This window comes from Schistocerca serialis, chromosome 3 (assembly GCF_023864345.2).
Source record: "Schistocerca serialis cubense isolate TAMUIC-IGC-003099 chromosome 3, iqSchSeri2.2, whole genome shotgun sequence".
Taxonomy (NCBI): Eukaryota; Metazoa; Arthropoda; class Insecta; order Orthoptera; family Acrididae; genus Schistocerca; species Schistocerca serialis.
The window spans coordinates 321,109,229-321,131,947 of NC_064640.1; the positions used below are offsets into that span (position 1 = coordinate 321,109,229).

The following is a 22,719-nucleotide window of genomic DNA, read 5'->3' on the forward strand; positions in this document are numbered from 1 at the left end:
TGCCACTAGTCAGCAATCTCACCGTGGGCACTTGTCACAATGCTTTGGCTTATTCGTGGATGTATTTTAAAAAGTGAGATAAAAATGTTTCATTAGAATAATATAAAAAGGAAGTTAGTAAGAGTTTAGTTGACATATTGACTGAAAAAGAAACAAAAATAAATGAAATTAAAAAGAAATGAAGAAGGTGCTCATTTAGATGAGCTTAACGCAGAAGAATTCTTATTAGATATTTAATCTCTAGGATGGAAGGATCAGTATCTTGAATGAAAGTGACAAAAATTAGAAAAATAAAGAACTGTGACATTAATTCAGTATCATCTAAGATGAGGGATTTTGAGAACCACAGAGAGTATAACTCAATCTCAAATAGTCATTGTGATAATTCATAGGGTACTTCAGTGCTACACAGAGGCACTCTTTGTAACAGAAGTAAGAGGATTACAAGTAATTCCCAGAGGATCAGAAAAAATAATGTAGCTAAAAGCTTTCTAAGAAAATACTATTCTTTTGGAAGTTTGTGACTTGAATGCCATTGTTCCCGTCACTATAGTTAAAGTTAAGAGACAATCTTTACTTTTCACATGTCACCTATATCCAGATGTTGAAGGGAAGTTGAAATGTAGCACATCTTTTCTCAAACATATTTTTGGGCAAAAGAATGTTCCCACCCAATAAAACATGAGCATTATTGGGAAGTGTCAAAGATGATCTCGGTTTGTACAAGTCCGGCATATACCAGATTCCGTGTCAGTGTGCGAAGACTTATATTAGACAGACAGTGCACACCATCGAAGATCGTTGCTGAGAACATCACAGGCACACTCGACATAGATACCCCAACAAGTCGGCCGGCGCAGAGCAATGTTTGTCCGAAAATCACGAAATGGACTACCGACATACCAGGATCTTGGCACAGACATCTAAATACTGGGACAGCGTCGTTAGAGAGTCTATCGAAATTCGTACCAGGGAATGACTCATCAACCGAGATTGCGGCTGTAACCTCAGCAAGACATGGGAAACAGTATTGAGTCTACTTAAAAATATGCTCAGCCGCAGTGGTCCACAACCCCACGATGACTACCGCAGTCCACTTCACCCCTCCGCCGCCCCACAGCGAACCCTGGGTTACTGTGCGGTTCGGCCCCCGGTGGACTCCCACAGGGAACGTCTAACAGCAGACGAGTGTAACCCCTATGTTTGCGTGGTAGAGTAATGGTGGTGTACGTGTACGTGGAGAACTTGTTTGCACAGCAATCGCCGACATACTGTAGCTGAGGCGGAATAAGGGGAACCAGCCCGTATTCACTGTGGCAGATGGAAAACCGCCTAAAAACCATCCACAGACTGGCCGGGTCACCGGACCTCGACCCAAGTCTGCCAGGCGGATTTGTGCCGTGGACCAGGCGCTCCTTCCCGCCTGAAGCCATGCGTTAGACGACACGGCTCACCGGACGGGCTTAGCCCATGTTAGTCATCTTAGATATTAGTGTAACCACATGGGAAATACGTTATTTAGTAAAAGCCTTTTCTTCTAACCAGATAACTCAGAGGAAGAAGCTTGTGTTGTGTAACAAAACGTATTCTTAGCAATATGTCATATACTTGAAAAACTTCGACAGTATTACTGTTATAAATCAAATACTCACCAAAATGTGAAAGGGAGGGCTTAAGATTCACCAAATACCATCTGCCAAATAGTTATGTCGTTCAACAATACAATGCAGCCTTTACGAAATACTGAGGTGCCGTATTGCACATGAATATGAATTATCATTTTGTTGCCCAATCCCTTTGGTAAATACTGTTTCTTCCTAAACTAATATTGTAACATCAATTTGTACTTGTTTAGATTTACAGTTGTTGTCATGTTTACGTCAGTTCTGTTTTGGATTGCTACTAAAAGCGCATAATTTAGTATTCATCATATTACCATATTCTGTTGTGCACTAAATTATTCAAATTGTTATCCATATAGCTAAACTTCACTTTATTTTATATTCTTCATTAATTAATCTTCGTTTAGGTTTACGATATTTGTTATAATTGTCTAACTTTCCTTTTTTGTCCCAGTCTGAAATACGTGTTGTGTGCTGAAAATGAAATTTTCATTCTGTTGAGCTCATAAAATGTATGTAGACATATCCACAAGTCATCTTTATCATTATGACTCATTTTACAGAAGGTGCCCTATTTCATTAAGAGGTTATGAGGGTGAGTCAAATGAAAACCTTAAATATTTTTTAAATATAATTTATTGTGCAGAAGTGGTACAAAGGTGTATCACTTTTCATCATAATCCTCACCACGCCTATTGCAAGTCCTCCAGCTCTTACAAAGTGCATAAATTCCTTTAGAAGAAAATTCTTTTGGTAGTCTACACAACCACTCATGGCGTACCTCTTCATCAGAACCGAACTTCTTTCTTCCCATTGCGTGTTTGAGTGGTCCAAAGATATGGAAATCAATTGGGGCAAGGTCTGGTGAGTATGGTGGATGAGGAAGACACTCAAAATGCAGGTCTGTGATTGTTGCAACTGTTGTACGGGCAGTGTGGGGCCTTGCATTGTCATGTTACAAAAGGACACCTGCTGACATCAGTGCACGTCGCTTTGATTTGATTGCAGGCCGCAGATGATTTTTTTAGGAGATCTGTGTATGATGCACTGGTGACAGTGGTCCCTCTAGGCATGTAATGCTCCAAAATGACGCCTTTTTCGTCCCAAAAGAGAGTCAGCATAACCTTCCCTGCTGATGGTTCTGTTCGAAACTTCTTTGGTTTTGGTGATCAGGAATGGCCCCATTCCCTGCTCGCTCTCTTCGTTTCCAATTGGTGGAAGTGAACCCAGGTTTCGTCCCCAGTAACGATTCTTGCAAGGAAGCCATCACCTTCTCGTTCAAAGCACCGAAGTTCTTCACATGCATCAACACGTCGTTCTCTCATTTCAGGAGTCAGATGCCGTGGCACCCATCTTGCAGACACTTTGTGAAACCGGAGTACGTCATGCCCAATGTGGTGTGCTGACCCATGACTAATCTGTAAACATGCTGCAATGTCATTCAGTGTCACTCGGCCGTTTTCCTTCGCTATGGCTTCAACTCTTGCAATGTTCTGTGGAGTCAGAACTCGTTGTGCCTGACCTGGACGAGGAGCATCTTCCACTGAAGTCACACTATTTGCGAACTTCCTACTCCATTCGTAGACTTGCTGCTGTGACAAACATGCATCACCGTACTGAACCTTCATTCGTCGATGAATTTCAATATGTTTCACACCTTCACTACGCAAAAGCCGAATAACAGAACGCTGTTCTTCCCCGGTGCAAGTCGCAAGTGGGGCGGCCATCATTATGCTGTTTCTGCGACGGTATGTGTGCATCTGCACTACGCTGCCACCTACAGGATATTCTGCACGCTGTTTGTAGCACACTTACCAACTCACAGGATAACGGCGCGAAATTTCGATTTGTTATTAGAAATTTAAAGTTTTCATTTGACTCACCCTCGTATATACACTGGTGTGCGTAACTTTAGGGCGATTGATCCAGAGTGCATATGTGTTCCCACCTCTCGCCATACTGGGGACTGTCCAGCATTGTCAAACACGATCGTTTTGGTGGTCCGTGTGTTATGGTGTAGGGAGCCATGGGTGTACGGACCTCCAAATCTTTGAACATTGTACATTCACCAATCAGTGTTATTGTTACACTGTTCTCCTTTCATTGTGCTTCTTTTCAGGAGTACATTTGACCCTGAGTTTATTTTTGTGGATGACATTGCATTGAACAGCACAGGTGTAGGAGCTCTTGGAACGAGAGGATATTCGACTTACCTGCCTATTCCCCCAAATTAACTTCCATTGAGCATGTGTGGGGAGACGTATTGCAGCTTGTCCCCATGCACCAACAACCACCCAGGAGTTGTCAGCTGTGCTGCTGGAGGAATGGTACGCCCTACCAGAAGAACCCCTTACCAACCTCGCTGCCATAATGGGAGCACATTGCAGAAGATGCATTGCAATCCTTGGTGATCACACTCCTTATTAAGAACCACGTCCCACCTTTTGTAATGCCCATAAATAGTAGGGACTTCAGCCTAATCATTGTCGTTCAATAAAAAGAGTCATTTCTGTTGGTATCATTTTGTATTTCTTTCAATCATCTTCTGTAGTATAATGTAGAAGCTCTTTCTATTAAGTTGGTACATAAGTTCGTAGCGTTTTTGTTTTGCGTTTTGGTATCCCGGTTGCTAGTGGTTTATTTGTCGATCGTCATTTTCCATTTGTAGTTCATTGTCGCTATTTCTGTTCGCATATTGTCATTTTGCCATTTGAAGATAGTGAGTGGAGCTGCGGACGCTAGTAAATGGAGTGCCAAGTGGAGATATCGGAATATTTCCGACACACGAGGTGTATTCAGAAAATTCCGGAACTTTGTCCACAAAATTTTTCTAAGCTTACCTTTTACTTAACTGTGCGCGGCCTCCTACGAAATACTCTCCACCAGAATTGGTACACAGCTCCAAACGTCATTTCCACTCCCGGGAGCAGTCTTGCTGGGTCGAGCGGAGCGCCGTCTGCTAATTTTCTTTTATCTCATCTGCCATTGCAAAACCTCTTCCTTTCAATGGGGTTTTCAACTTTGGAAATAAAAAAGTCCGCAGGGCCAGGTATGGGGAGTACAGAGGATGAGGCAGCACAGTGATTTCGTTTTTTGTGCTAGTCAGACACCAACAGGGATGAATGTGCGAGTGCGTTATCGTGATGCAAGGGCTCATTTCGCTCCAACATGCCATATTTCAGACCACTTCCTCCTCACATTTTCTCATAGGCATCGCAATACGTCCCCATAGTACCATCGATTAACAGTGTGTCCCTATGGCACGAATTCATGATGAACTAATCCTTCAAAGTCAATGCAAACTATGAGCATGGCTTAGACATTTGACCTAACGTGAAGAGCTTTTTTTGTTCTTGGAGAACCTTCCCCGACCCATTGCAAAGATTGAACCTTGGTCTCAACATTATAACCGTAGACCTACGTTTCATCACCAGTTATGATTCTCTTAAGGAACAGCTTGTTCTCATTTGCGCTACCCTAAAGCTCTTCACAGATTGCGAAGCGAAGGTCTTTCTGGACCTGACTCATGAGCCGTGGGATGAACTTGGCGGCAACACGATGCATCCCACGATGCTGTGTCAGGATTTCATGACATGGCCCAACTGATATGTTACATTCTTCTGCAGTCTCTCGGACGACCAGTCTTCGATTGTCACGCACAGTCTCGTTGACGTTCCTGACATGAGCGTCGTCGGTGGACGTCGAAGGGCGCCCTGAACGAGGGTCATCCGTAACTTCCGTCCAGTCATTTTTAAATCGTGTGAACCATTCGTAACACTGAGTACAGCTTAAGCACTTGTCACTGTAGGCTTCCTGCATCTTTGGTGTGTCTCTGTAAAGGTTTTCTTGTGTTTCACGCAAAATTTAATGCAGACGCGTTGCTCCTCTCAATCTGCAATCTCGAAATTCGCAAACTGTGTGACGCAATAGAGCACTGAACAATAATTACAGACATACAGCAATGAAACTTCGGTAGTTATAGATTAAACACAGGCGTGTGCAGAGATGCCAACCTCATTTCGCTCCAACATGCCATTGGCGCGAAATTACGAATGTTCCGGGATTTTTTCAACACACCTCATATTCTACTATTTGAGTTCAATAGAGAGGTGACAGCAGCGGAGGCAGTCAGAAACATTCCCACAGAGCACGACAAGGAATCGGTTTTCTCGTTTGAGGAGTATCATTTTCACATTTGTGACTCTCCACGTTCAGGAAGATTTGATGAAGATCGTTTGAATGCGTTAATCCACAGTGATACACGCAAGTGTACGCGAGAACTGGCAAATGTAATGAACTGTTATCGTTCCGCCACCGTGAGACATTTGCATGCAACGGGAAAGGACCAAAAATCCAGTGTATCTAACCGTATACTCTAAGTCAAAATCACAAAAATCAGCGTGTAGCCATATGTGCATCTCTGCTTGCTTGTCATCAGTTGGCTCGCGAACAACACCGACCATTCCTATCCAGTATCGTTACTAGAGACGAGAAATGATGTCTTTATGCTAACATAACGAAAAGAAAGGAGTTGTTTGAGCCCATATAAAGTAGCAGTTCCCCGTACAAAGACCTGTGCGCATCCACAAAAGATAATGTTATGCATTTGGTAGAACATCGACGGTATGGTGTACCACGAACTATTTCCTCGAGGTGTAAGCGTCACTGCTGACATTAATGTCGACAGCTGAGACGACTTGCAGACGCAGTCCAAGAACAACGCCCAGGAAGACTGCGAAAAGAAAGGAATGGTTCACCCCAAACAAAGTAGCAACTCCCTGTACAAAGACTTGCGCACGTCCACGAAAGATAATGTTATGCATCTGGTGGAACAGCGACGGTGTGGTATACTAAGAATTGCTTCCCCGAGGTGTAACCATCACTGCTGACATTTGTTGTCATCAACTGAGACGTCTTGCAGACGCAGTCGGAGACCAACGACCACGAAGACTGCGTGAAGTGATGCTACTCCACGACAACGCCCGCCCGCATTCTGCTAGACTGACGAAAAACGCTATACAGGAGTTGGAATGGGATGTTATTCGGCACCCACACTATTCACCTGATCTTGTACTCTCAGATGATTTTCATCTTTTCCGCTGTCTACAGAACAACCTTCATGGATCGCACTTTCCGGATGCAAATGCGCTCCGAACGTGGATCGACGAGTTCTTCGCCTCAAAAGAATGTGATTTCTACAAAACAGAGGTGGAGCCCCTCCACGCCCACACCGGCATGATGGCCAACTCAAAAGGTCTACTGCCATTTCTGTATAAGGGTTAGTTTTCACTAAAGTGAGGTGTCGCAGGATGTGGGTGCTGCGATGTTTGAATACGTCTTAAGGTTAACCATTAATACTCTCTCCTGGAGATAGATTGGGTCGAGTCGAACGAAGGGTAGCGGTTTGAAGGGCAGGGGAAAAAAAGTACCAAGGCAAGAGCCAAGGGAAAAAAACCTCTGCGATAGTTAGGTCGGGTGGTAAGAGCAGTAGCGGTTGTCTTGCTGCCTGCGATAGGTCGTGCAAGGGTAGGCTTTGTTAGTAGTGGGTATCATCCATGTCGATACCTTTGACTTTGTGCGATGGTGTTGCTCGGCGGCTGCCACTGGGTGCCGTTGTTGAGCTCTCGTTCAGCGTCAACAACCTGCAACAATTAGATTTATCATCGTATTTATGTCCGATAGGTCATATATCGGATGCACAGTGTAGGGTGATGTTGGCGAATTGTTTGTGCGTCAGTGGGCGAGCTCGCCGGTGTCCCTGCTGTGGCCTGTTGGTCGGCTCTAATAGCAGCTGGTAATTACCAGTCAGTGTTGCTGATATGCTGGGGCTTGCCGACGTTTGTCACTTGTTGGTGTATGTTAGTTTACCATAGGTGGCTATGCCCTAGCTAGTAGTGTGTTTGGCCGCTTGTGCTTCCACCTATGGTTGTGAGTGATTTCTACAGTCGCGGAATCGAAAAAGTTACCCCAGCGTTGGCGTTGAAGGAGACTATAATATTGATGACTAAAGCCTCTGTCGTGAGAAAACTTACGGAAAAACGCTACGAACTTATCCACCAACCTAATACACGTGTTAAGTTTCACCGAGCTACATTACTTGGTAGTTACACATCATGCGAAAGTTAGTTTTGTCCTTTAAGTTTTGCAGACCAGTGTATTTGCAATATGTTACCGTGCTAGGAACATTTTACTTCTGTGATATGCAGGTGTAGCTGTTTTCTGTTGTTGTCACAACGAACAGCAACAAATATTTCACAATACCAGCTTACAATCCCAATTGTTGAGTATTTATGAAATACTGCAGAACGAAGATAAAAAGTGAGTAAGAGCTTAAGGAGTCATTAATATAAGGGACAGTCAAATCTAAATGGGACGATGGGTAAAAAGTAAGTAAACTGTTTATTATTTCGAAAGTAGTCGCTGTAACTGTCAGTACATCAATCTCACTATGAGATCAGACCGTCAGTGCTGTCATGGCAAAACGTTAACGGTTGCCTACAGAGCCAACGAAGCACACTGACGGCCACGAATGTCTTTCTTCAGGGCTCCAAAAATATGGAAATCGCATGGGGAGAGATCGGTACTGAATGGTGTCTTAAGGGTTTCAGAGTGAAACTTCTGCAGCATAGTCAAAACAACAGGTGTGCCAGCTTCGGGAAAGCCACGCTGGACTTTTTCTTTGACTGCAAGGGCCCGCTGCTCATTGACTTTCTGGAACACGGCGCCGCAATTAATGCACAGCTGTACATGGACGCTATGTAATAACCGAAACGCGCCATCAAGTCCAAACGTCCAGGAATGCTGACGGACAGCATGATTCTGTTGCAGGGTCATGCCCATCCACATCTTGCCAAGGTTGTTTCGATTGTGCTGCACAAGTTTCTCTGGGAAGCCCCTACACATCCTCCATACAGTCCCTATCTCTCCGCATGTGATTTCCATATTTTTGGAACTCTGAAGAAACATATTTGTGGTCGTCAATTTGCTTCGGATGAAGAGCTGCACACGTGGCTACAATCACGGTTCAGTAGGTAGCTGCAAACATTTTTCCATCGAGGTGCTGACCATCTTTTCTCACAATTGGATAAATGTGTTAACAGTTATGGCGATTACTTTTGAAGCAATTATCAGTATACTTTATTCCACCTGCCTCGTTTTCATTTGACTGCCCCTTAGATTACAGTGACTACACAAATAGGGAGTATGCTGAACAGAATCCTCAGTGAAGTTATATCTGTGTGTATTCATTACAGATGGGATGGAACTTTTATTTCCGGTTTCTTGTGACTTCATTGTCAGTTTTTCTGAAACCTCAGATCATGTAACATAGCGAAGTAACAGAGCACTCAAATTTAGAAGTGGACTGAAAGTTCATTTTTCTCATCGTTTTACTTAGTCTTTCAAGTAAATACTGGGATAGTTGCTTGAAAAACTATGTAACTGTTTATTTTCTGTATACTCGCCAAACTCAGCTAATGGCCAACCTGTAACAGCTTCACAATTATGCTATAAAAATAAATGCTTGGATTTACCTTCTCCAAATTTTTACTTTCAGCATAGTAACTCTGAACTTGTCATTGTCAACTGCACTATTCTTTGACTGGTGTACAAATAATGGCATGAATAAATGTAACAACTCTCCATAGCTGATGCACTGAGTGCTAAATAGACCTACAGGCGAGACCGAAAATTTAGCCAAGCTTTTGGGCAGTGTTCTTGTTAAGAGGTAACTGATACAGAACACATATGCCCCACCCATACACATTCTCAGCTACATTAGTTCATGATGTGGCATTCCTGAAGGAAATGCTGAACATTCTGAGACATGTCACATTCTTAGGAAATTTTTAAACCATTCACAATTAGAATAATATTAATTAGGAAAACACTATTCATACTATCCACAATTTATAATAAGTGTTTAATTATCTCACAAAAGGTACACCTTGTTCAACATCATCTCTGCTATAGCAGTACAGATGTTGATGGCAGTTAATGAGTATGGATTTACTTATTTTCTAAAAACTTGCATTTACAAGTGTCTTGTATAACACAAACATAAAATATAACAAACAGGGCTTTGACTGCATGATACTATCTTAACTAGTATGTAGTTACAACGCTGTCACCTCAAGAAGAAATTACTGTATAATATACATGGTATTTATCATTCGGGTTGATAGGCCATATGACTAGATTAGGGATCTAAGGAATGTATGATTCACAATATGTGATTTTATAATACCATTATACATAGGTATCATCAACCTGAAGGTTTGTTTAGTTACAACAGTACTTTATGAGTCATAGTCTTACTGGAGATGGTATGTCCTCTCTTTCACTGGCCCGGAACAACTTATTCAGACAGGTATAGGAAGGTACTACTGACTAACATAGTATCTGAACCATGCCGTATATGGGCATATTGTACAGACACAAAGCATTACCCGTGTTAAAAGTCACATTAATTGCCAGAAAACTTTTGTGACTCATGCACCTCCTAAACTAATCAGCTGCTTGCCCACTGAAGATGCATTTGACTGACAACATTCACATTTGCAACTGATTCTTACCACACCACAGGGCATTCCTGGATGAAACAAAAGTGTGGTAAAGTTAAGGTTTCCCATTCTTCAGTTTCCCACAGGTTAAAGTTTTTAAATTCAATATTCACATTATTCTTTTGTGAGCACAACTAAGACAATTATATATGTAACATTTTTGCTTAATTGATACACCCAGAAAATTCCAAGCAAATATCAGAAGAATTTGTAAGAGACTCAAAAACATAAGAAAAGGAAATATAGTGCATTATATAAAACAGAAGTAGTGTTTTCTGTAGACATGGGTAGTCAATTCACATTAAATGCCTTTACTCTTTTCCATTTACCCAAAATAAAAATTCTGAATGCAAGTAAACTATCACTGATGGATTCAAGACAATTTAGGGAAGGGAGAGGGCTCTACAAATAACAGGTTTCCAGAGTATATAAAATATTATTTTCACTTGTTTTGTTCGGATTTTTCCATATCAAAACAATGCAGTTTTGATCCAATATTTGACATAACCAATTATAGGCAAACACTCACTATGAAAATTCTAATCTGCACTGTATTATCTAGAAAATACTGAGAAGGTGTATTGTATTTAATTCTTGTAAAGTTGACAAAATACTATTCTAAGTCTTATAGATGATACAGCTTACTTCATAAGCACATTCAGAGCAATAGAATTTTTTTGAATTCAACAAAATGTGGACTATGTACGACAATTACAATTTCTTATTTTTACCAGTGTTTCCCAATAGCAGTAGCAACATCAAGAAGAACGAAATCCATGGTAATAATATTTTCTTAAAACTGGGAAAGGTTGGCTATCCTTTTAATTCAGCACATAATATATAAAAAAGGAAAGAAATATATAATAAACCTTCCAATATATGAAATACAATAAGTATTTGGTAATGAAGACAACTATGGCCAAGCTGAGATTCTTTGTACAGAAATGCTTTCCTCCTTCCTTGTATTATTCTTACAATTTTTTTGCTTAATACATTCCTTATTGCATAATAGCTTGAACTCAGAGTTACCACAACAATTTCACACAGAGCCATCAGATCCTTCCTGTCACAAGTGAATAAATTAGTATTACAAGTGATATCTCAAATCATTTTTGAAAGTATCATTGATATACCATTGAATGTGTATAATATACCCATAAGAAGCATATTCAAATATTTATTACTCTTTCTCATTTATTTGTGGTAATTCCCTGCATGACACATTTAAAATTTCGTTTTTGTAGAAAATCTTCTGAAAAATAGTGCATGAAACATTTTTAAATTGAATGTCAAGACAGTTTGGTGATGGAAATAACCAGAGATGTTATACACACAATTCCACAATACATTCAGTGTCTGAACTACAAAACACTGTACCAAAAGGTTTTATAAATCAACCTCTTTAAACTTATGATGCCATGTATACTGTTTGAAATGCTGATAACTGTCAGGGGGTGAATGTATACAGTTGGAAGGTCTTCCAGCAGCTTTTAAATTGCTCTGTTTAAGCCAGAAAACTATTGAGCTTTATTTATTTAAGGACACCAATATATATTACTGTGTATGCCACTCATATTCTTGTATAATGTAGTTTCGAACTCGCCATTTATTTATAAATAGTTATTGTGGTTCATGACTCTGTATCTCTTATTGCAGATGAGGACTGGAGAGAGATTTCTTCACAGTTAAATGTGTAGTGAGGAATGGTAACTCCACCACCGTTGGCGTGCAACTATAAACTTTTGCCAACGGTTGCGGAGTTCCTTAACCTCACTACATTGGATCAACATGGCTCAGGCAGTAAGGACAATGAAGATCACCAGAGTTCTTATGGAAAAATAGAAGCAAAGTTGCTGAATGGAACTAGTCTAAGTTGGTAGTTGTATGTGCATCGATAGTTTGTAGTACATAAACATTCTGACTGTCTTCATTGTGAAATTGTCTGTTGAAATAAAGAACAATTTTCTGCCCCTTTCATAAATACATAACCTTAGTGAGATTTAAGTGTAGCTTAAACGTTTAAGCACAGGATTTATTTGCTACAACTGGAGAGCAGCACAAATTATAAGTGATGATTGAGTGGCCAGTCTACATTTCTCCTGATGTGATGCATACATGATATTGTGAAGTCAGTTTGACAGCTGGTTATGGAAACTTCAAGCTACTTAACTGAACTACACATGCAGTTTTCGTATTGTGACACATATTAATACAAAATTTGTGAAATTTTAATATGAAAAAGTAATCAGATTAGAACTTTGCCCTCTTATTACTTGACAGTGATACTTTATGATGTAGTCCCTGTTGATGCTATAGTTATCATGTGAATATGCAAGAGAAGAAAGGCAGCAAGTCAGAAACTCAGAAAAATATTGTAAATTTTTTTGCGAATTGTAATACTTAACTTGCAGGGCTAATAGCAGGAAACCTAGGGGATGGTAGTAAAATATCAGTGATTACAGGTGTCATAACAAAAACTTTTATAACCTAGCAAGGATAGGAAGAAAACAAGTATTAAGAGCAGTTAGGGCTGAAACAAACATTCAGTTTGAGAAAGAAATTAGATAGAAAAATTATAGCACACTACACTCATACAAGCAACTTTAGTTGGTAATTTCTTGAAATTACTAGAAATTTTATTTCCACTCAGTTATATTTCAGTCTGTGTAAAATGCCAGCTATCCATCTTGTGTCAAAATATTCAAGGACTGAGGAGTAAAATTAATGAACTATTTATTTGCTTTGGTAAATTAGAGTCTTCAGCCTGGTTGATGTAATCTGCCTCTCAGAACGTTATGGGGCCAGTGGTATGGATATTTTAAGTGTTGCAGCATTAGTTTAGAATCTCAGTTCTGTTGAGTAGAAATGAATAAAGGAGAAATTGTCACATTTATCAGATGTTATCACACATTTATAATAATATAATAAGTACTTGTCTTTGCAATCTTTTGTTCAACTAACACATTCCACATTAGGATGTTAATCATTAAATAATCTACAGGACATGGAACTAACCAACCTGCAGAAAATTTTAACCTGTTCATAAATCACCCAGACGCTGCATTAGCCTAGTTAACAGTAAACCAAATAGCAGTCGTTGGTGATTTTAACATAGATTTTCTTAAAATCTTCTACACTAACGTTATCATTCTAAATTAATTCCTAGTCAGAATTTTCGAACTTGAGTAGATAATTCCTTAAAAGAACCATCAACAAAATTTTTTATAGAATAGTCTAATGAACATTATATTATAAAAAGAGTGGTATGTGGCCTTATATATCACAACATACAATTTCTTGAGTTGTAGCCTATTGTTAAGATTGATCAGGACCCAAAATCTATTGAATCTGAATTGAGAAGGGTAGTCAGTAAGCCACAAATTTATTATTTTAGGAAAACCTCAGAAACATCAACTGCAGTGGTGTATACAATACACATGACATGAAAGACAAATACAATACATTTATTAATAAAGTTCTTAACTTATTTGAAATCTGTTCCCATCCAAAAGTATCCCTATTTAGATCAAAGTGTAGAAAAATTCCATGGATTAATCAAGGAATAAATGCATCTTGTAGGACAAAAAAGGTAAATATTTTTCTGTCAGAAACCATTTGCATGTTGATTCTACAGCTCATTACAAGGCATGTTGATACTGAAGAAAGCAATATGGGCATTGAAGCAAAAGCTAAACAGGAAAAAGGTAGTTACCACAGGTGACAAAATAAAGACAATATGGAATACAGTGCAGTATGAGACTGGTAAGACCGAGATGAGAAGGTGCAGACAGCTTTAACAGTAGAACGCCTGCAGAGGTCAGATTACCATTTTTTTTATTTTGAGGTTTCTATTTCTTTGTTGTTTAAAATAGTCTGTTCCTTGACTTTATGACTTTTAATGGTTTTAGAGGAGGCTTAAGTTGCCTTAATTGTTTTGCATTGTAATTATAAATTTTTAAGGTAATTACTCATTCACCATTGGTTCTTGATGGTGATTGGTAGACTGATTCTCATAGAAATGCAGTTTACCCAATTTATTTGTAATGACTAACCTAATATAGTGTTGTGTGTAACAGATTTTGCACTTCGGTTTGTAGTGACTAATTGTTTGACTGGTAAGTATAATGGATTGCTATCACAGTTGTGGCCTTTCTCATGCTGAGAACAAAGTATTGGCTGCTCACAAGATTAAACTTAGATATTTTCTCAATGGTTTGTCTTACCTGGGATATTAGCATGGGACAATGTGCTACGCTATGTCTCAAGGCACCTTATTTACAACAGGGGAAATATGTTACATCATACAGCTTCTTCACTTCTCTCAAACTGGCAAAAGAGCTGAAAAAGATTGGTAGAAGTGTCGTTGGCATTTGGAACAGGATTAGAGGGTAAGTGCCACCACCTGTGAGAAAAGGTTAAGATTTACTTCATTCAAGCGTTATTTACAAGGGTGATGACATTAATCTTCCATCTTACCAAATGAAAACTAAGAAAAATTTGTTTATTCTTAGTTCTATCCGCCTTACTGTAGTAGTCAATGAGGCTGCAGAAAGGAAAACTCCAGAAACAGTAAGTATTTACAATAATACAAAATTCTGCATAGATGTTGCAGGTCAAATTTTATGCAAATGTAGCATACGAGACATGACGAACTGCTGGCCCTTAAGTGTTTTCTGTAACATTGTAGATCCGGCTGTAATCAGTGTCCACACTTCGTACAAGTTGATAACTGACTCTATCATCTACAACTGTTTTATAATGAAGTTGCAGAGGAATTAGTAGCACTGTTCAGGAATTCTCGCCCTCAGAAGTTACAGATTTCGTCCATTTTGTCTGAAACTTGCCAAGTTGGATTGTACAAGAAAAAGAAACTAGCAAGTCATGTCTAGGCAAATGGATATGCAAAAAATTGCGACTAAAGTTCTCTAAATATACAGAGTTCTCCATATAGTTTTGTCTAATAAACCACTATTAATTTATTAGACAATAAAATTGTAATTAGTGAGTAGCTAAATAATTCTATGGTAATAGCATTTGGCACCACTGTTACATGATTTAAAACACAAACACTGAAACTGTAAGCAATTTTTATACCACTACTGCTTTGCCACTTAGTTTTGTATGGTGTAACATAAAAATAAAATTTAACATGTTCAAATCAAAATGTTCCCACAAAATTATTATATATGAAAAATAATAAAAGCATTATTAAATAATATAATACGAAATATCGTTACAGTTTGAAAAAAAAAGAAAACTTAAAATGAAATGAAAATCGTGGCAGTCAATATTGACCTCAACTGGGCATTCTAGAGGATAGTTCGAATCTTGGTGTTCTAGTGTTAAGGATAAATGATACTTTAGCAACAGATTTGAGCACTGTTGCAAAAGATTTTAACAAATAATCCGTAGCTATTACAGAGAAGTTGCGTTACCTGGCTCAGTAAATGCTAGAACTGAGTTTCTCTAACTAGCTATTATAAATATCTTTAGTCGTGTGAATATGATCCTCGCTGCACCAGAAGAAGTAATTTAATCATAAACTCTTCAAAATAAAAAATAATGGTTATGACAAAATATCAATTAAGTTAATTAAAGTGGTGTTCTGAGTTGATAAATATGTTAAAGTTATTTGTGTAAACAATTATTTATCACTGGGTCATTTCCCAGTTAGGTGAAATATGAGAAATTAAGCCTACTGTACACGAAAAGAGATAAATAAATACCACCAAAATTATATCTAATTTCAATTTTACCAGCATTCTCAAACATTTTATAAAATATAACAACCGATTACAAATAATACACTCACGCCCATAAATTATGGATAATTGCTACAGAAAACTGGAGCTAATAGCATAGCCACACAGGGAACACACATGACACAGATTTGTAAGTCCATGGTATTGGTGATAAGTTGAGAAAACCGTCCCGAAACACATGTGCTACAAAACGCCACTGTTCCCTGTGCATGTACCTGGACATCAATATGGGATATGATCACCATGCACATGTACACAGGCCGCACAACGGGTTGGCATACTGTCGATCAGGTGGTCGAGCAGCTGCTGGGGTATAGCCTCCCATTCTTGCACCAGTGTCTGTCGAAGCTCCTGAAGTGTCCTAGGGGTTTGAAGACGTGCACCTATACTTCAACCGAGAGCATTCCAGACGTTTAGGTCTGGAGAACAGACGGGCCACTCCATTCGCCTGATATCTTCTGTTTCAAGGTACTCTTCCACGATGACAGCTCGGTGGGGGCGTGCGTTATCATCCATAAGGAGGAAGGTAGGACCCACTGCACCCCTGAAAAGGCGTACATACTGGTGCAAAATGACGTCCCGATACACCTGACCTGTTACAGTTACTCTGTCAAAGACATGCAGGGGTGTACGTGCATCCAATCCAATCATTATCCCACCCCACACCATCAAACCACGACCTCCATTTAGGTCCCTTTCAAGGACATTAAGGGGTTGGTATCTGGTTCCTGGTTCACGCCAGATGAAAAGCCAACATAACATGGGACCACTGTTCCAATGACCATGTATTGTGTTCTTCACACCAGGCTTTACGGGTTCTCCTGTTACCAGGGGTCATTGGAATGCATGTTGCAGGTCTCTGAGCGAATAAACCATGTCTGTTAAGTAGTCTGTAGACTGTATGTCTGGAGACAACTGTTCATTGGCTGTGGTAAGGTCCCGAGAAAGTCTAGCTGCAGAACTCCATGGCCGTCCGCGGCCACTGATGGTGAGATATCGGTCTTCTTGTGGTTTGTAAGCTTTGGACGTCCTGTACTGTAGCGCCTGGACACGTTTTCTGTCTGCTGGAATCGTTGCCATAATCTTGAGATCACACTTTTTGGCACACGGAGAGCCCGTGCTACGATCTGCTGTGTTTGATCAGCCGCCATTCGCTCTAGTATTCTACCCATCATAACGTCATCAATATGGGTTCTTTGAGCCATTTTCAACACACAGTCACCATAACACGTCTGACAATGTCTGTACACTTACTTGCTGCTCCGTACTCTGACATGCACCAACACACCTCTGCATACGTGGACTGCTGCCAGCGCCACCGTTTGACGACTGCAGGTCAAATACACCGAATGGTCATACCCCGAGGTGATTTAAACCACCAGAGCGTTGTTTCACCATGTATCAGTATTATTCTTAATTTAGGAGAATGAGCGTATATTGTCAGTCACATTGTGGATTTCTGAATAGCTCCTAATATTGTAATTGCCATTTACAGACAGCTGGAATCTACTGAATTTGTTAGACAGTAAAATACAGGCTATCAATATATTCTGTGATGTCAAAGGTGTTTGACTGTACTAATCACAGTACTCCTTTAAGTAATTAGGGGTTAATGGGAACTGCATTAAAATAGTTCACTTCTCTGACAGGAAACACAAGGTTACTGTAGGAAAGAGTCTTTATTATGCTATCAGTTCTCATCCAAGCGGAAACTAATTACATGTGATATGCCACAAGATTCCGCCTTAGGGCCCTTATCTTTTCTTGTGCTTTGTTAGTGTAGATGACATAAATATTGCAATGAAGAGCAAATAAAGTTTTGTTTTGAAAATACTAAATAGTGAAATTTTCATGCACATTACTAAATGGTTTCTGTCGGTTCTTTGTCCCCAAACTTGGAAACGACACCCTGTCCACAGTTCAGACCTAATAAGCAGTTTCCTGCAAATGTATGTCTAAAATACAATAAGTAGATGCTAGAGGATGCCTGTTAAATTCATGAGTTTAAGTTTTATAGTTAATTCAACTGGTCATTGCAAACCACACAACTGCTAAAGCATCTAGACGAATATTAATTGGTAATGTGGATGTTGTCATATTAAATAACGTAAAATCGAAAAATCTGGCATGCTTTGGTTACACTTATTCCAGGGCCATTCAGAGCTAAAGTTCTCCGAGTCCAGAATGATACAATATGAAATATTTGTGATATGGACTCAAGAAAATACTGTAGAGCCTTGTTCCAAAATTTGGGGATAATAACTACTGCTTCCCAATACACAGGGTGATTATAATTAAATTTCCAGTGCCAAAGGTTATAAAAAACGAACCAATTCTCAGAATAACGTCAAATTTGACCGGAATATTATCGAAGGAGGAGGAAACGTTATAGAGACAAACATAATTACGAAAATTATGCCATAGCACTGTAAGCGGTGGAATATGCGTCTGAGATGCTTGGCATGTCTGTCTCCACGCAGGATAGCACACTGCTGATAAAGCTCTTTTAAAAGAACGATGACTGTGCGCCAGTAGTAGCTCTGTAGAAGTTCCAGACACTCAATGGCGTTGGTTCGATGTCTGCCTATGGTCTGGAGAAAATGATTACGAAATTCTAAAAGACAGGTTCCTTTGAAGTGCAATATGGCAGAAAAAGGAAAACATTGACCCGATGTCATTAGAAGATGTGGGCACAGCATAGTAAGGTGGGGTTCAAATGGCTCTGAGCACTATGGGACTTAACATCTGTGGTCATCATTCCCCTAGAACTTAGAACTACTTAAACCTAACTAACCTAAGGACATCACACACATCCATGCCCGAGACAGGATTCGAACCTGCGACCATAGCAGTCGCGCGGTTCCGGACTGAGCGCCTTAACCGCGAGACCACCGCGGCCGGCAAGGTGGGGTTGAGTGATGGTGTACAAACATTCAGCACACGGGGAATTGCGAGAAGTTCGGATATGCCTGTGAGCACGGAGCATAGAGTTTTATGAAACATCCTACATTGCTATCCATACAAAATTATCCGTGATAGGAGGTTCTTCACATTGACCTCCCAGTAAGACAAATGTTTGCTTTACAATTTCTTGCTCGAATGGAAGTGGGCAATGAATGGCCGTGGAACATTCTGTGGGCAGAAGAAGCCGATTTTCATCTCCAAGGTCGTGTTAATACACAGAAATGCAGAATATGGGCAATTGAAAATCCTCTCACACACTAACCAATACTGCTTCATTCTACACAGGTAAAAGGTAACTGTGTTGTGTGGGTTGACGACATCATTAATCGTAGGGCCTTATTTTCTCAAGATGGGTGCTGTGAGTCCTGTTACCTGTGCCGTCACTGGATAACGCTGTGAGAGTCTTTTGTGCACTGTCATTCCAATCACTCAACAGATTGGATGTATGGGTAGGATTATTTATGTGCAAGATGGTGTTCCTGCACATACTGCACAGCCAGAGATCCAGCCACAGCAGAGGCATTTTGGAAATGCTAGAATTATCAGCCGTCATTTCCCTACAGCCTGGCAATCCAAACCACCTGATCTTAACCCATGTGACTTCTGAATGTGGGTTTATCTAAAAGAAACTAACTTAGCAGAAATGAAGGCACAAATTATGTGATGCGTTCCGAACATGAACCCTGCGGCACTCTGATCTGTTGTGGGAAATGTTGTTTCTCGATTTGAACTTGTGTCTTCAAAACGGTGGACAGAATATTGAAGCCGGCCGGGGTGGCCTTGCGGTTCTAGGCGCTGCAGTCTGGAACGGAGCGACCGCTACAGTCGCAGGTTCGAATCCTGCCTCGGGCATGGATGTGTGTGATGTCCTTAGGTTAGTTAGGTTTAATTAGTTCTAAGTTGTAGGTGACTGATAACCTCAGATGTTAAGTCGCATAGTGCTCAGAGCCATTTGAACAGAATATTGAACATGTCTTGGACCAGTCCCATGGCAGCTAAAAGCCGATTTCATTGTTGCTTTTCATGTGTTTCTTTGGAATCAATGGGAAAATTTTCCTTCAATTTTTATTTTATTTTGTTTCCATTACGTTTCACTCTTCTTTGATAATACTCTGTTCGAACTTCATGTCATTCTGAGAAGTGATTCTCTTTTTACAGCGTTTTGAAAGTAGAACTTTAATTATAATCACTCTGTATTAATTCCTTAATGAAATTTGCATAAATAATAAGTTCAGTTTCAGGAAAGCCTAAAGGCTCTATTGGTAGTCAACACTTTGTACTCCACTGACAAAGTTCTTAGTAGAAGCAACTGACATATATGTTGTTAATGGCATCAAATAATCCATTTTTTATGTAGCGTCTGATTTCTGCACATCTTCAGTGAGTAATATGATCAGTGTACATGAATAAGTGTGATAAACTGCTTCTGTATGATGGCACAAGGCTACAATAGTCCAAGAATTGCATTTTCTACTTCATTATGTATATATGCTACCTCTCAGAAAAGTACTAACAGGGTGCAGAAATAATAGCCAAATGTTCTCATTTCTTTGCTATTTGTGTCTTAAATGTAGTCTGCCTTGTTTATTTATTTATTTATTGTTCCGTGGGACCACATTAAGGAGAAGTCTCCATGGTCATGGAACGAGTCAATACATGAAATTATAACACGATTGTAGAAACAGATAAAATGAAATATAAGAAACATATTCAGGCGACACATCGTTAGTTTAAATAAAGAAAATCAAGAATGTAACACTGGAATTTGCTTAATTTTTTAGCTCTTCCAGGAGCTCCTCGACAGAATAGAAGGAGTGAGCCATGAGAAAACTCTTCAGCTTAGACTTAAAAGCGTTTGGCCTACTGCTAAGATTTTTGAGTTCTTGTGGTAGCTTATTGAAAATGGATGCAGCAGAATACTGCACTCCTTTCTGCACAAGAGTCAAGGAAATGCATTCCACATGCAGATTTGATTTCTGCCTAGTATTAACTGAGTGAAAGCTGCTAACTCTTGGGAATAAGCGAATATTGCTAACAACAAACGACATTAAAGAAAATATATACTGTGAGGGCAATGTAAAAATTCCCAGACTATTGAATAGGGGTCGACAAGAGGTTTTCGAACTTACACCACACATAGCTCGAACAGCCCGTTTTTGAGCCAAAAATACCCTTTTTGAATCAGAAGAATTACCCCAAAAAATAATACCATATGATGTAAGCGTATGAAAATATGCGAAGTAGGCGACTTTTCGTGTTGAAATGTCACTTACTTCGGATACTGTTCTAATGGTAAATAAAGCGGCATTTAGTTTCTGAACAAGATCCTGAACATGGGCTTTCCACAACAGCTTACTATCTATCCGTATGCCTAGGAACTTGAACTGTTCCGTCTCGCTTATAACATGCCCATTCTGTCTGATTAAAATATCAGTTCTTGTTGAATTGTGAGTTAGAAACTGTAAAAACTGAGTCTTATTGTGATTTAGCATCAAATTATTTTCCACAAGCCACAAACTTATTTCATGAACTACATTATTTGATAATGTTTCAATATTACACACAAGATCCTTCACTACCAAGCTGATGTCATCAGCAAACAGAAATATTTTTTAATCACCTGTAATACTAGAAGGCATATCATTTATATAAATAAGAAACAGCAGTGGCCCCAGCACCGATCCTTGGGGAACGCCGCATTTAACAGTGCCGCATTGGGACTGAACATCATTACCACTCTCAATATTGCGGAGAATTACCCTCTGCTTTCTGTTCTTAAAGTAAGAGGCGAACCAATTGTAAGCTACTCCCCTTACTCCATAATGTTCCAACTTCTGCAGTAATATTTTGTGGTCAACACAGTCAAAAGCCTTCGTTAAATCAAAGAAAACACCCAACGTTCGCAACCGTTTATTTAATCTGTCCGAAACCTCACAGAGAAAAGAGACTATAGCATTTTCAGTTGTTAAGCCATTTCTAAAACCAAACTGTACGTTTGACAGCAAATTATGTGAATTTAAATGCTGCAGTAACCTTGTATATACAACCCTCTCGATTACTTTAGCAAACACTGATGGCATAGAAATAGGTCTATAATTATCAACATTATCCCTGTCTCCCTTTTTATAAAGTGGCTTCACTACCGAGTACTTTAATCGGTCAGGAAACCGACCACTCCTAAAGGAAAAGTTACAGATATGGCTAAGTACTGGGCTAACATACATGGAACAATACTTCAGTATTCTGCTAGATACCCCGTCATATCCATGAGAGTTGTTGGTCTTTAGTGATTTAATTATTAATTCAATCTCCCTCTTGTCAGTATCATGGAGGAGCATTTCAGGTAACAGTCTCGGAACACTTTTTTTCTAAGAACGCTGTATGATTCCCTGTTGGGACTAGGTTTCTATTTAGTTCACCTGCTATATTCAGAAAGTGAGTATTAAATACTGTACATATATGTGACTTATCAGTAACACGGACATTCCCACTATGCACTGATTCTATATCCTCGACCTGTCTCTGCAGACCAGCCACTTCCTTTACGACTGACCATATGGTTTTAATTTTATCCTGAGACTTAGCTATTCTATCTGCATACCACATACTTTTTGCCTTCCTAATAACTTTTTTAAGCACCTTACAATACTGTTTGTAATGGGCTACTGCATCTAGATTGTGACTGTTTCTAACGTTTTGATATAATTGCCACTTTGTTCTACAAGATATTCTTATACCTTTAGTCAGCCACCCAGGCTGCCTGTTTGTGCTAGTACCCTGTTTTGAACGTTCTAATGGAAAGCAACTTTC

At 39.6% G+C, this 22,719-nt stretch overlaps 1 protein-coding gene across 2 annotated transcripts in view; it reads left to right on the forward strand.

The window, feature by feature from the left end:
* The window catches only part of LOC126470129 (uncharacterized), a 58,814-nt gene extending 45,156 nt beyond the window's left edge, over positions 1-13,658 (forward strand). The window contains exon 3 of one of the 2 annotated variants that reach the window (XR_007586134.1): positions 11,840-13,076. Coding sequence is in view for 1 of the 2 variants with exons in the window: in XM_050097743.1 (XP_049953700.1) it covers positions 11,840-11,880 (41 nt within the window). In the remaining variant the exon portion in view is untranslated. Of the gene's footprint in view, positions 1-11,839 lie in introns of both variants that reach the window. The other variant, XM_050097743.1, reaches the window with a different exon arrangement.
* The last annotated feature ends 9,061 nt before the right edge of the window (positions 13,659-22,719 follow it).